Below are 15,028 nucleotides of genomic sequence, written 5' to 3'. Positions count from 1 at the left end.
AAAAACAAACGAGCAACCATCCTCGACCCAGCACCCAAATTCTACCATGTTTTAAAAGGACTATGGATACCACTGCACGAGTCCTTCCCCCACTCTTAAAATTACAGCCCAGTCCTAATGTGCCTACTAGAGGTAACACAACATCCATGAGCTCCATACTGGATGCAAGTGTTCCTCAACAGTAAAGGGTACATGGGGGCTAAAGCTAGGTGACATTTCAATTCCATTCATAGAACCACAGAATAGTTTGGGTTGGAAGGGATCCCCAGGATCATCAAGTTCCAACTCTCCTGTCACAGGCAGGCTGTCAGCCACTAGATCAAGCACTAAATCAGGTTGCCCACGGTCCCCTCCAGCCTGGCCTTGAGCACCTCCAGGGATGGGGCAGCCACAACCTTCTTGGGCAGCTGTTCCAGCGCCTCACCACTCTCTCGGCAAAGAACTTCTCCCTGACATCTACTCTAAATCTCCCCTCCTTTAGTTTAAAACCATTCCCTCTTGTCCTATCACTGTCTACCCATGTAAAAAGTTGGTTTCCCTCATGTTTTTAAACTCCCTTTAAATATTGTAAGGCTGCAATGAGGTCTCCCCACAGCCCTCTTTTGAAGGCTGAACAAGCCCAGCTCCTTCAGCCTGCCTTCATAGGAGAGGTGCTCCAGCCCTTGGATGATCTTTGTAGGCCTCCTCTGGACCATCTCCAACAGCTCCACATCTTTCCTGTGTTGGGGGCCCAGACCTGGACGCAGTACTGCAGATGGGGCCTCACTAGGGCAGAGTAGAGAGGGGCAATCCCCTCCCTGTCCCTGCTGCCACCCCTCTTCTGATGGAGCCCAGGATACTGCTGGCCTTCCGGGCAGCAAGTGCACACTGCTGGTTCATATTCAGCTTTTCATCCACCAGGACCCCCAGGTCCCTCTCAGCAGCGCTACTCTCAAGGAGTTCTTCTCCCAGTCTGTGTACATATCTGAGATGACCTCGACCCATGTGCAAAACCTTGCACTTTGCTTTTTTGAACTTCATTAAGTTCATGTGGGCCCACCAACTGACACAGAAATGAAAGCAGGATGACAGACAACCCCCGATGGCACGGTGCATGACAGACCGAGTATTTTCTGTTCCAGATCTCCTCAGACAGCCTTGTAAAGAAAACCTCTACTTCTGGAATGTGAAGCATGCAGTGGGGGTACCTGAGGACGTAGCATGGGAGACATGGAGGCCCACAGGGCATACACTGCCAAACTGCACGTGGTTTGAATGCAGGGCAGGGTTAACAGGGAAAAGTATGACAGCCACATAAACAACAACAAAACACTCCTGATAAGGTCTTTGGGGAAAAAAAAAAAGTAATAAAATAGTAAGAACTGCAAAGCTAAAACAAACTTAAAAAAAACTTTTTTTGATTTTGTTACATAGAAAAACGGAGCGCTGACGTCACGTGCGCAGATTTTAGCACCCGGGCCCGCCGGGAGGAGAGGAGCTGCAGCACCCATCGTGACGGCAGGGCGGCCTGAGCTGACCTTCCCGACATGGCAGCGGGCCGTGCCCGGTGCCACGCCCCCAAGATGGCAGCGGTCGCCCCGGAAGCGCTCGGCGCGGAGAGGCGCCCAACATGGCGTGGCGGTGCTGGGCCCGCGCCTGGGACCCGCGGGCGCATAGGTACGGCCAGGCGAGGTGGGCGGCGGTGGGGCGGCTCGGTGACTGTCCGCTCTTTCCCCGCAGGCTGATGGTGCTGCTGGAGCAGCGGCAGGGCTTCCGGCGGGTGCGGCCGCGGAGCGAGGAGCCCTCGGCCCCCGCCGGCAGCGCCGAGGCGCGGCCCGTGCCGCTGCCGTCCCGTCGCAGCCTGTGCCCGCCGCCGCCCGCCCGCGGGGGCCGCCCCTCGCCGCGCCGCCTGGTGAAGCCGCTGCTCTTCGCGGTGGGGGTGAGTGGCGGCCGGGGGAGGGCCCGCGCGTGGGGCCCCGCGCGCTGACCGCTGGCACAGTTCACAGGCACGGCCTTCGGCGCGGCGGCCATCTGGCAGTACGAGGCGCTCAAGTCCCGGGTCCAGAGCTACTTCGAGGAGGCGCGGGCGGACTGGCTGGATAAGATTCGGCCGCAGAAGAGGGGGAACTTCAGGAAGCAGGTGCGGGGTCTTGGTGTGAGGCCGCGTCCCGAGGCTGCACTGGCCACTGCTGTGGCACCGCATGGTGCTGGGCCCGCTGGGACCCCGTTCCCGCACCCCCGCTTTTACAACCCCCCCCTCCCCGGCCCCTCCCACTCCTCTAGCCCTGTCAATTCTCAGCAAGTTGCAATAGAGATGCTTTGTTCCGAGTGAAGTGGGTTGAGTTATCTCAAGACAAGTCACAATGTGACTGCGCAAGTGATGCAGTCATCACCCTCAAGCACAGGGAGGAGAGATCTGCAGTAGTAGCTTATAAATATCTAAACTAATGTGTAGATAACCACACTTGAGTAAGGAAATGCCAACTTAAATAGTTAAACCAAGTACAAAAGTCTGCTACTGATTTACTAGACAACTTTCAAACATACGCCTTCCATTCATAAAAAGGTAGAACCTTCTGTGGCTGTTTTTGAAATTGCAAATACTCTGCAGTGGCACTGATGAATACCAATTCTGTTTCAGGTTAACAGCTGGTGGAATAACCTGACTGAGGGTCAGCGGACTGTGACAGGTTTGTGTTAGCTTACAAGTATTAGACATTCACAGGAAGAGAAATATGGCAAACAGGTACAGTATGTTGAAACAGATGGCTTTCTTACCACATTTAGGTTGTTAGGCACCAAGCATGTGTGAACTTTCACTTGCACATATGCTATTTCTGCTACATTTCCTTCTCACAATATATTTTTATGTGCGTAAAAGAAATTCCTATGCATCTGTGTGAGTGATTATGAAGGATTAGCTAGAAACCTCCCCTTGCAACGTTTCTGTCAGGACCTGTGAGAAGCAGCAAATACTTTTAGAAGGAATATGAGCTAATTCTGTACTTTTTTCTTTCTTCATGCAATTCTATAAGCATTATCTTGAAATGTTAGGTAGACGTGAGATGCCCCTAAATCGTGGGACTTTCTCATCCAACAGAAGTTGACTAGAGTTACATAGTCTGTTAAGTAACATGACTGTTCACCACCACAGGGAGGAATACTGTGTATTCGTTTTATTATTTCACCAATAGATGGATATGGTAATTCTGTGATAATTTTTTGCTATTTTGCAGACATAGTGTTGCAAACAAGAAGCAGCTATGTAGTGTTCCTCCCTTTGGTTGGGATGTGGTTTTGATTGGTTAGCTAACATCACCTGAAATCCCCAAGGCAGAGGTAATGTGTAGAGAGAAATTGATGAGAACTTGATGCAAATAGAATAGCTGAACCATATCCAGTGTTAGATATCCTACAGTATATATTAGCAGACTGCTAGAAATAGCTTTTAAGTAACACTATGCTGTGTCATTTACTTATCTACATTGTACAGTGCTTTGAATTACTCTTCAGTAAGCATGCTAGGTGATGATTCAAACGGAAGTATGGTATTGGGTCTGGGGTGTGAAGACTTGTATTCTGCAGTCTCTAGGGAATCTCTCAGCATTTAGTTAATCTAACAAGTTATCTAAGTTCTAGCTGGTAGACCCTAAACCATTTGGGTATTTGCCTTTGATTGCTATAGCAAGACTGGCCTTACTGTTATGAAATTGTTGATAGTTCTGTAACATCTCGGTGCAGCATGCAAGGAAAATATTTCCTCTAGTAAAAGAGCCTAAGTGCTTCAGTAGTAATAGAGAAGGCACTCTAAACAAGAAACAATAAATTTGCTTCACTAGTGTTTCTAATCATTTATGTTCTTAAATAAGATCTCAGTAAACATCTGTGAAGTAAAAAGCTGTGCATTTGCTATCTCACAAAGGGGACTATACCTTAGCAGTGCCAAGTCAACTTTTTATACTTGATGCTTAACCAGTATCATTACAATTCCCTCGCAACCGAACTTCTCTACAAAATGGACAGAATGTGTACTGCATACCAATATGATTCCCTTAGCCTTCTCTCCATGCGCAGTTGAATGTGTCTGTGCAGCCTCTTGGTGGTATTTGGAAAGAAGTAGCTAGAGAGGCAAGGAACAGAAACCAGAGCCTGAATGTCTTCAGTACAGATTTTTGTGGATTGTTGCATTCGTTACACTGTATGTTAAAATAAGACAGCTGAAGTTGTATGTTCTGTTTATAAGATTTGTAAGTAGAGCTTTCTGTATTTCTCATGGATTTTTCTAAACTCCATGAAGTAAGAAATAGATACAGCATTTCACGGTGTAGTGAAAGGAGAAATATGGTTATTATAAGCACAGTTTTGATTGCTTATTTACAGTAAGTATTACAGCATGTTATATTTCATAATCTGTTCTATACTGTTGTTCCTCTTCCTAGGTATTATAGCTGCAAATGTCTTCATATTCTGTTTATGGAGACTGCCTGGTATGCGTCGGATTATGTTTACATATTTCACCTCAGATCCATCCTCCAGTAAGTAAACAGTAATTTGAGTGACTTTTCTGTATTGGCATGTAACAGGGCCTTTGAAAGTACTGCAAAAACGTGGGATGACACTGTGCTTGTTGGTAATGGAGCGGCAAGTAAGCTCAGTTGTGCCCAAACATATCATGTTGTCTAGATAGATCTGATTTTTTTTTATTTTAGTCCAAAATAAACCCCACCATCAGTACTTTTCTAAGTAGTGTAGTGTCAGAACTGTTGCCTGATGGCTGGCATTTTGCTGCATTCAGTGGGATGAAGTTCCTGCCTTTCTAAAGGTGAAGGGGCGCTTAGTGATGCCAAGCCCTACTGCTTCCCTGCACAGAATGCTGATCATCCCAGTATTCATACAGGCATTAGTCTGTATGTTACATACAGTCTCCTCGTTTCCAAGTTGGGCTTTAAATCACAAAAACAAACAACCACATAAACTAACAAATACCCTTGGCTTTCACTTTGTGTGAAGTGTTTAGAAGAGGTTAACTTAGGAAAAGAAGTTGCTAGTATTAAATAACAGAACAATTAGCTTTCTTTTCCACTGTAGAGAAAAGAATTGAAAGGATGAAACAAATATGCATTGGGAAAGTAGTTTCTGCTGTCCTCTTAATTTTTACTGAGGTGAAAACTCAACCAATTCCCTGCACACTCTCCAGAGCCAGAGACAGCTTTTATCCAGATCAGTCACTCCAACCACTCTTTTTGAAACAGTGTTGATCTTTTTTTGACCTGCTATTTGGCATTTTTATGTTTTCAAGGGTACTGTTGCAGTGAGGAGAGCTAGTACTTCTTTATGAATTAATTTCCCTAGCGAATAACAGTTTAGTATAGAAAACAGAATAGTTTTCTATAGATGTTCATCTTTAAGATACTAATAATCTTCCCCTATGTATGTATATATAAATCTTTCCAAAGCACACAAAAGTGTTTTAAGATTGAGGTTTTAGGTGAAACATTCCATAGTTGGAACTGGAGCACCTCTCCTATGAAGAAAGGTTGAGGGAACTGGGCTTGTTTACCTTGGAGAAGAGAAGGCTCCAGGGAGACCTCATTGTGGCCTTACAATACTGAGTGTATAAACAGGAGGGGGAACGATTGTTTGTGAGGGTGGATAGCGATAGGACAAGGGGGCATGGTTTTAAACTGAGACAGAGGAGATTTAGGTTAGGTATTCGGGGGAAGCTTTTCACTCAGAGAGTGGTGACGCACTGGAACAGGTTGCCCAAGGAGGTTGTGGATGCCTCGTCCCTGGAGGCATTCAAGGCAAGGCTGGATGTGGCTCTGGGCAGCTTGGTCTAGTGGTTGGCAACGCTGCACTCAGCAGAGGGGTTGAAACTAGGTGATTTTTGAGGTCCTTTTCAACCCAGGCCATTCTATGGTTCTGTGATAGTAGTTACCTAAAGTAGCTGTTTGTACAGCTTGCATATCTCGGATATATGTTCTTTTCAAAAGGTACTGAAATTTGAAACTTGTTACGTTTCTGGGTTTATTACATAGTTTGTGTTTGAAGATTCAAAGTACAATTAACATGTAGTATCTCTTGATAAATTCTTAGTTTGTGTGACGTTCATACTGAAACAAATCAGAATGCTAACTTTGTTTTTCATTAATTGTTTTTCTCTTTTGTAGAAGCCCTGTGTTCTCCCATGCTGCTCTCTACGTTTAGTCACTTCTCTCTTTTCCACATGGCAGCAAATATGTATGTTTTATGGAGCTTTTCCAGCAGTGTTGTCTCTCTTCTGGGATGTGAGCAGTTCATTGCAGTGTATCTTTCCGCTGGTAATGTGAAATATATATATTTGCAACATTTTGAAAATATAAATACATATTCGTGGAAGTAAAGTGTGCATGGTTAATAAATGTATGATGACAGATGGCAACTGTGCAGTCCCACACTTTACTCTGTACTAACTGCAGTGCTTACTTGCTGTCACACAGAAGTCTGATGGCTTTAGAGTATTAGGCTTCAAAATACTATGAGAATACAAGTTTCTGTTTTTTCAATCATGCTTGGTTACCAGACCAAAGTAGCTCTTAGTGTAGACTCATGGGATTTACCTGGGAAAAGTTGGTGGTTTATTCAAGTTCAAAGACAAAACAAAAAACCCTATGCTAGCTTCTGTAGCAAAATTTAGAGATAACACTGTTGAGCTTTCTGATTCTTGTATTGGTGATGTTGTTTCTAATGGTAGTTTTTCCTTTCTAGGGGTTATCTCCACTTTTGTCAGTTATGTTGCTAAAATGGCTACGGGAAGGTTTGAACCATCCCTTGGAGCTGTGAGTACTTCAGAATATAAGAGACCTTATGTAATCTCTGAAGATATGTAGCCTGTTATATTCTTTAATCTGCTTAAAAGAATATATTCTGGATTGTGGAAACTAACTAGGAAGGGTTACCAAAGCCCAAATAACCAGGTAGGAACTTCGGTATTCTTCAAATATTTAAACTCTCTTGCAGTGGCAGCCCAGAACTAACAGTCATCATACTAGACTGTAAATGAGTACCTGACAGCAGGACCTCTTGTCACTGAGCAGATAGTTCAGTTCTGTAATTTCTAAGTGTTATTACGTAGTTGTGTATCATGATATTCTCTAATTGAAAAACAATACTTTTGAAAGTGATCATGTACTCAGAATTGGCATGTGCTGCTAGTGGAACCTCTAGGGAGTACTGTGCAGAAAGAGCAGCGCTCCAGGCAGAAGTCTCACTGCGTGGAAGGTATGAGATAGGCTAAGGAGGTAGAATGGTTGTCTGTTTGTTACAATTATTTTCAGTAATACAGTGTTTTAAAACACTTAACTGACTATAATGTTGAAGTCAACGTAGCCCTTTACTGAGTTTTACAGACTTTTCAACTTATTTTCCTAAATTTTGAAAAACGGCGGGAAGTCAGGTTCTTGCTTTCAATGGGAATGAATAATTTTATGAGCAGTTTCTAAGTTAGGATTTTTGTTGGTGCTGTCTGTGTGTTTTCCCTTTATCTTGTGAATAAATTATATCTGGAGCAATTTCTATTAGGCTTAGTAATTTGAGCTTACTGAAATTGCCACATGTTGCATCAGTTTGTGGTATTCACAGCTTTTGCACTGAACATTTCCATGGATACAAAAGCCTGCAGTCGGTTTAGTACAGACCAGGGACTTGTTTCATTGACAAAAGATTTCTTGTTTCTGTCCCTCTGTTAATTTCCTTGCTTTGTTTTCCCTTATATGAGATGTTTATCTGATTAATGTGTGTGTACAGATTTCCAGAGTTTCCTGCTAACAGCACATTAATGTTAGTTGTCTTAAAAATCAGGAGGTTTCTTTCTTAATTATTAGAGGTCAGGTAAGAGCATGAGTGTTTGTTTTTGTTTGTTTGTTTGTTTTTTACCAGTATTTGTAGTTTTGGATACAGAAATTAAATGGTCTTATTTTCGTTCTCAAATTTTCTGTGGTACTATGGGTAGAAGGTTCACATACAGAATTCTCTTTTTCCCATATGTAATATCTCAGCTTACTCCCATGTATGTTAATGTATTTGCAGTCGGGAGCTATAATGACTGTCCTTGCAGCTGTCTGTACAAAGATGCCAGAAGCAAAATTAGCCATCATATTTCTTCCCATGTTCACGTTTACAGCAGGAAACGTAAGTACCTTTGAACTTCAAAGAAAAATATTTTTCCTTTAACTGTCCTTCATCTCAACGCATCTTCTTCACTTGTGTCTCTAAGGTGTTAAGTAGGCTTTGAAAAAGACTATGAGTTCATGGAGGTCCTGGAGGTTGGTTCTGACTTAATGCAGCCTAGTGGAGTCACTTACATATGTGTGCAGTCAGTTCAGAGTTAACCTAAATTTCATCCTCTGTGGGTTTAAGTCAGATACTAAGAGGTGAAGGAAGTTAAGAGGGACTCGTGTAGCTGTCAGAGGAAAGTGTGCACTGTCTTCTGATGTCTTTCTGGGTGGTACTTTGTATAGCAGCACTTCTTCACATACTAACCTAATACCTAGACTCTATTTTTGGAGAAAAATTGATGAAGATTGGGAAGTTGAGTTTCACTTCAAGGGAAATAATGCTCTAGTCCTAGAGGAACGCCTGCCTCCTCGTTTGGACGCTTCCTGTTGATACTTAAAAGAACACTTTTGGGATTAGAAATTAACTACTGGGACTTTTCTTCATGTGTACCAGTGACGGACTTTCCTTGATAAAATGCTTTTAGCCACAACCGCTGCACCATTTAAGAAAAGCTTCTTGTGTATATTTGACTTGTTTGAATCATAGAATCATGGAATCATTTGAGTTGGAAGGGACCTTTTAAAGGCCATCTAGTCCAACTCCTCTGTGGTGAACAGAGAGAATAAATGTCAACAGTTTACGGTCTGGTTCGGCCCAGTACCATGACAAATGGGGCAGGGGACCCACGGGCCCATAACGTGGGAAAGGGAAAAGGGAAAAAGGGTAGGGAGATAGGCCTCAGAACAAAACAGCAGCAACGATCTGAGGAGAAACAAACTAATTTACTAAGTAAGATATCAGAATGCAAAATAACACAATATAATACAATATAATTACAATTTAAGCTAATAAATCCAATAAAATGAGAGAGGGTGTCCAAAGTTAAGGTAGGCCTACGAGAGATGGGAAGAGAAGAAAGAGGGCAGCTCTCGTGATATGCGAGTTTTTATCTTTCCCTCTGACCAGAAAACGTAACAGGGTCGCAAAGTCCTCTGGGGAATGTAGTAGTTCTTCTCTTCTGAGAACCAGGTACATACACTACATGATGTTATGATGTGGAATACCAATAAGCAAAAATCATAAAACCATGACAATAAGTTAATCATCTTTAGTCCACTACTTAAAGTTGTTTTCGTATGTTACTTAGAGCAGTCAAGCTTTGTCATTTCAAGATTGTGTGGTTTTAATATTTTGTTGAAATCTGTCAACTGTGTTTACGTTGGTAAATGTAGCCTATATATTTTTCTTGTGCTTCTTTTTGGGTGGATGTGCTTTTTTTTTTTTTGCATGCTAACCTTTAATTGCATCTTTCCTGAAAAAGATCACCAGGGTAGGAATGCTGACAGAGCCAAAGACAGCGTTGCCATGAGGAAGTACGCATTATAGCAGTAAAACAAGAACAACACCAGCTATTATGGTGTAAACCTCAGAATATTTTGTGATATAGCCTTTACTAAGAACTTATACCATTTAATTTCTAAACTTTAAGTGCTCCTGTGGCCTAATTCATGTATATTGTAACGGGCTTTTAAAATAACAAAACTGATACAGCAACATAGCTACTATTCTAACACGTGTGATCAAGGAAAGAAATTCTTTTTAAAGAACACATTGTCGTAACATTCATTCTCTTGCTGTTGGTCTCTTGGAATGAGCCATTTAAATGTTGCATAATTACAACTATGGTAGTTTGTGTTTCCCGAGGCTGGCTTGTGTAGCTCATGCTACTTTCGCTGTGGAACTGTTCCCTGTCATCCTGATTTTTGCCTTCCAACAGACATGTCACTTAGGAAAGTGTGATGACTGGGGGGAAGACAGGGATGCTGCCTCCAGTCGTTCCACCCAGTGTAGAGTTGTGTCATGCATTAAGCTACGTCAGCTTACACTACTGTTCTGTATTGTATAGTGTCTTTCTTAGAGTGAACTCTTTTTTTTTTTTTCCTGACATAAGTTGGAAAAATATATGGAGTCTTAGCAATAAAATTTAGAACAAATTGATTATTTGGGAAGACCATCTTCCTCCTCAGCATTATTCCATAGTTCCTCATGACTATATTTTAAAAAGTGCAGTGCAGCTAGCAGCTTGCATCCATTCTTAAAACACATTTTTACAGTGATTACTTTGATATAAAGGTTATGGGATGCTTTTTAATCCAGATCTTTACTCTGTGCTAGAATATGAAGCTTTATTATCAGTGGTCTGATCCTGTCTGTTCCATGTTCTCTTCCTTTCCAGGCTTTAAAAGCCATAATAGCATTTGACACTGCAGGGCTTGCTCTGGGCTGGAGATTTTTTGACCATGCTGCACATCTAGGGGGAGCTCTATTCGGAATGTAAGTGTTACATTTTAAATTCCTCCTATGCAGGTTGTCACCCCCCAAACACACCTTATCTCTGAAGTTTGGGGATTTTTTTTTTTCTTTTAAAGTTGTCTTGAGTAGCACTGAAGAGGAGTCAGTGTTATTCTTAGAATGTGATAAAATTGTGTGAAAAAGTACTGTTATCCAATTCTTAGTACTGAAAGAAGTTGAGCTGAGCTATCTTTGAATGACAAGTTGAATGTCTGACTGTCCTGTCACTGTAAGCTGGGCTGGCTTTCTCTGCCTGCTCTCCCCAGCACATTGAAGAGTTACGGGGCAGAACAGATTCTCACAGAACATGGTGTGGATAAATGAAAATGTTTCTGGAGTTGAACAGCTAAGAAAATTCTTGTGTCTTAAACATTTATTTCTAATTACCAATTTATAGAGAGCTGAAGCCACGTTCTTCAAGCAGCCTCTACTGCTTTCATTGTTGCTACTTTTTTATTTGTGTGGAGCCTAATTGTGAAGAAGTACTAGAAACTCATTCATAGCAAACAGTTCTGCCTTGTTCTGTGTTTGAACTACATTAGTTAATGAGTTTTTCCCCTTCTCACATGGGCTAAAAGCCTACCTGATGTCCAACTGTACCAGATAAAGAATGAGTTTATAGCTTGTTGCAGAAGCGTGCCCCGTGGGTTTATTCTGCAGCATTCCCTATGTTATCAGGGAACCTAGGGTCCTGTGGAAATTTGTAGGACATTGTTCCTTCCACTTTTCCGTAGGTCAGACAGCACAGTGATCACTAAGTGTTTATTCCCACAGTGTGACAAGCCTGAAAGCTATAGTCTGATTGGAGGGCACTTAGTTTCGTCTCCAGGCTGGTTTGCCTTTGCTGCTGCTTGGCTTTAGTGTCAGAAAGTTTCAGTCAGCACAGCCTGCTTTCCTCCCCTTCTCTGGCATCCCAAATGCAGTTGATGTGGACTTGGCAATTTGTAACTACTCTCTGCCTTGATACATCTATATCAGCTTCTCATAATAACACAGATTCACATATACATGGCTGTCCAACCCTTTGGCTTGGATGGGTGGCACTGAGTGAAGAGGAATCGCCTTGGGCTGCATATAAGTAGGTCGCTCCAAAAGTAATGCCTCCTCTTCATTTCCATGGAAACTACAACAGATACAAAGCACAATAATGCTATTTGATAGGGCAGATTATCAGCTACAAAACACTATTTTTCATATTCCTCTCTGTTAAGGGAGCTCTTAGAAAAGTCTGGGAAAGATGCATAATGAACTTTTTCTTTGAGATGAATATCTGTTGCAACTCTGTACATTGCATTTGAAAATTTGCAGGTAATGTATTTATGTCAGCTGAAAATGCAGTCACAAATATACAAAAAAAATTGATGCTTTTTTCAGAGTTGCACTTAAGTTTTACAGGCATCTTTCCTTGTCACTTATGTATACATTCTATTCAGTGATTATTTTGTTACATGGTTCCACTTCTCCCCTATCCTATCCTCTGTAACCTCCCTTGCGTAATCACTTATACAAAACCACATCGGTATCAACATGAGTATAAAGCAATCCAGAGTACTCCAATAGATCAGTCTTTGTTTCATTGCAGAAAAAGCTGTTTGAATGGAGTGTGAGCATTTATAGCGGGGGAGTTTCCGTTCTGTTTATGTACAAGAAAAATACCTTCTACTTAGTGTTGCCAATAAGGATTAGCACAAGTAACTTTGCTTTTAAGTGTTACACAAAAGTAGTTTTTTGTATCTTTTTAAAGTCACAAGAGCTTGAAATTAAAGGCATGAAAGCCATTCATACTCAAGACTGTGGCACACAAGGATATTAGGAAGTTAACTTGGAGTGAAGAGAACAAGTGGCTTAGCTAGCATGGCCACTTTCCAAAATTGCTACTTCTGCCTCAGTTTATCCTGTCTGCTATTGCAAGCATTTATTTGCCTTTAACAATAGGTCTGTTCCTCAGGTGTAGACAGAAGTTGCAGTTAGCTCTGACTGGTATTTTCTTTCTCAGGTGGTACGTGGCTTATGGCCATGAGCTCATATGGAAGAACAGAGAGCCGCTGGTGAAAGCTTGGCATGAAATGAGGACAAGGAACGCAGGAAAAGGAGGTGGAAGATCTAACTGATCCTAGTCCCACTGTGCAACTGCTGTACTGAAGATATGAGATTGGTTTGGGAGGGTTTTTTTGCTACTCCACATTAGAAACCTCAGCTTCTTAGAGCCCTGATGTTAACTACAGTTACAGAAATGCCTATCACTAGAAAATGAACTCTGACAGAGGTGGAACAATAAAGTTTTTTAGCCTATTTCTCTGCGACAGCAGTCTGCGTTACTTTTTTTTTTTAAGGAAGAACAAAAAAGCTGTCCAATAAAGTGGCTGAAAGTTCTGTCAAAAAAAAACTTTGAAGTTTGTACAGTTTGTTAATACTTGGGAAGATAAATAATTGAAAACTTGAGGGAGCTAACAGATCACCCCTATCCCCTAGTGCCCACAGGTCCTTGCTGGCTGATTTTGTAGAAGCCTGGGTTAGACACAGCCTGCCAGTACTTGGCGTAAGGGTAAATGCTGAAGTTCCGTGGTCTTTATTGCTGAAATAGTGTCTGCTGGGTGAGATAAGCCAGTGGTCTCCTCTCGGCTGAACCTGAAGTCTCTGAAGCAGTACTGTATGGTTTATACAGGCAGCCTAAGCCAACATACTGGTTTACTCATTGGCTCATTCAGTTTGTCTTAATTTGTTTGCTTCCGAGGTGCTGCTGTATCTTGTTCAACTTCACTGACAAAGTATCTTCTAGTGCTTTCATAATTATGTACAGTGGAAAAATGACTTACAGTGTGGCTTTAGATATTTCACCACAAACTTTCACCGTACTGCTTTTTCTGTCTTACTGTGTTTAAGTCTTGCTCCTTTCCTTTAACATTTCCTGTAAAAACTTCAAAGCAGTAATACTTGATTCAGAATCTGCTGTTAAGGATGCTTCAGCAAAAATGGAGGAGCAGAAGATCAGTACTGCTGTAGGCAGAAACAACTGCCCAAGGAGAGTTGTTTGTAGGGGCAATGAGAGTTGTTTGTGGGGCAACGTTCCCCATGATACAAATGAAAACAAAAATTGCATTTGGGGTATGCTTGCAAGGGGCAAGAGCCTGCCCAGATAAGAGCAGGTGGGAGCCAATCCTTCCTGAGGCTGCATCCATCTTGCCAGGTGGGCTGAGCTACTGCAGCACACGCTGCTCCAAGAGAAAACCATGCATTTTTTTTAATGTTAGTGCATTGTGGGAGGTACATTTCTTGCATGGATAAACACTGCTAAACGGCACCAGCTTTAAGTGAGTGAGTTCTGATCCTTCACTCTCCCTCCTGTCCCTCTCTCTGATGCTGAGGACTGAGCACGCTGCTTTGCAGGGCCTGAGCCGCAGGGCTGTGAGCTGGTAAGCAGCAAGATGCTCATGGCCGGCAGCAGCAGATGGCCACCGAGCGGGCTGTGCGGGAGGGCGTGCTTCATGCCAAAGCAGCGTGAAAGCTGTAGCGTGTGATGCCATTGTTCCCCTTATAGAGGCTGTTCAGCGTCTGAGTTTTCTGTGCTTGTGGTGCAGGAGCACATAATGCTTGCAGGACGCTACAAAAGCACTCCTATTGCCAAGCAGCGAGTTTGGTGTCATTTTGTACCTGAGCCTTTATGCGGCGTTGTCTGCCAGAGCCCAACAGTCTTCTCTGCTCCGTGGCTGTGAGGGGAACGTGGGTGGTGGGGAGTGCCGTGGGGCAAGTTGGCAGCTCGCTCAGGATGGCAGGGCACGGGCACAGGGCAGTAAGCAGCGGGCGAGCAGGAGGGGAGAGGCCCACGCTGCAGGAAGGCCTTTTTCCCTCTTCTTCAAAGCGCTCGTTGTTGAGATTAGAAATGCAACGCGGTAATCGCGCAGCTGCTCGGGAGAGACACCAGTCAGTGTTTGTGCGGGGGGAAAACAACAGCATCAAGTCACGGCTGATCGCGTAAAGCCGCAATTGTTCGCCTTCCGGGCAGCGAAGAGAGGCTGCGGGGCGACGCGGTGCCCAGGGCAGCTCCGCGCGGGGCAGCAGCACGTCCTGCCGCCCCGTCCGCCCGCACCGGCCCCCCGACCCGCCACTCCCGGTCGTCCAGAGCCCTGGCCCGGAGTTCTGCCCCCCTCCCCGGACCGGCACCCCCCCACCCCCGGGGTCACGTGTGCGGCCGCGAACCCGGCGCGGGGGCGGCGGAGCGGGGAGGGGGCGGCAGGAGGAGGGGCGGCCGCGGGCGGCCATGGCCTGGCCGTGCATCAGCCGCGTGTGCTGCCTGGCGCGCTTCTGGAGCCAGCTGGACAGGTCGGACCTGGCCGTGCCGCTCACCATCCGCAACTACTCGGACATCGAGGAGCAGGAGGACGCGCCGCCTCCGCCGCCGCGCCCGCCCGCCGCGACCCCACGTCCGCGGCCCGGCCCCGTG

At 44.0% G+C, this 15,028-nt stretch overlaps 2 protein-coding genes across 2 annotated transcripts in view; both read left to right on the top strand.

Annotated features, from left to right (window-relative positions):
- Positions 1,687 to 12,890, top strand: PARL (presenilin associated rhomboid like). The gene is made up of 9 exons (XM_021395728.1): positions 1,687 to 1,918; positions 1,979 to 2,119; positions 2,621 to 2,669; positions 4,419 to 4,514; positions 6,150 to 6,299; positions 6,727 to 6,797; positions 8,047 to 8,148; positions 10,472 to 10,569; positions 12,584 to 12,890. Exons 1-9 carry the CDS (start codon positions 1,724 to 1,726, stop codon positions 12,696 to 12,698), a joined length of 1,017 nt encoding a protein of 338 aa, XP_021251403.1. The 5' UTR covers positions 1,687 to 1,723; the 3' UTR covers positions 12,699 to 12,890.
- The window catches only part of MAP6D1 (MAP6 domain containing 1), an 8,012-nt gene continuing 7,223 nt past the window's right edge, over positions 14,240 to 15,028 (top strand). Inside the window, exon 1 of the mRNA XM_021393824.1 lies at positions 14,240 to 15,025. Within this exon, the coding sequence (XP_021249499.1) occupies positions 14,846 to 15,025 (180 nt within the window). The 5' untranslated portion in view covers positions 14,240 to 14,845. The remainder of the gene's footprint in view (positions 15,026 to 15,028) is intronic.

The sequence above is a fragment of the Numida meleagris genome, chromosome 4 (genome assembly GCF_002078875.1).
Source record: "Numida meleagris isolate 19003 breed g44 Domestic line chromosome 4, NumMel1.0, whole genome shotgun sequence".
NCBI lineage: Eukaryota > Metazoa > Chordata > Aves > Galliformes > Numididae > Numida > Numida meleagris.
Note: the sequence above shows the minus strand (reverse complement) of the source record. Positions and strands in the feature narration are given on the sequence as shown.

What these genes read in the sequence shown, in the direction of transcription:
- PARL (XM_021395728.1), top strand. Translation starts at nt 1,724, where the DNA reads ATGGTGCTGCTGGAGCAGCGGCAGGGCTTCCGGCGGGTGCGGCCGCGG. An exon ending in TTGAACCATCCCTTGGAGCT is followed by an intron (nt 6,798 to 8,046) that starts GTGAGTACTTCA and finishes ATGTATTTGCAG; the next exon opens with TCGGGAGCTATAATGACTGT. An exon ending in GGGGGAGCTCTATTCGGAAT is followed by an intron (nt 10,570 to 12,583) that starts GTAAGTGTTACA and finishes TTTCTTTCTCAG; the next exon opens with GTGGTACGTGGCTTATGGCC.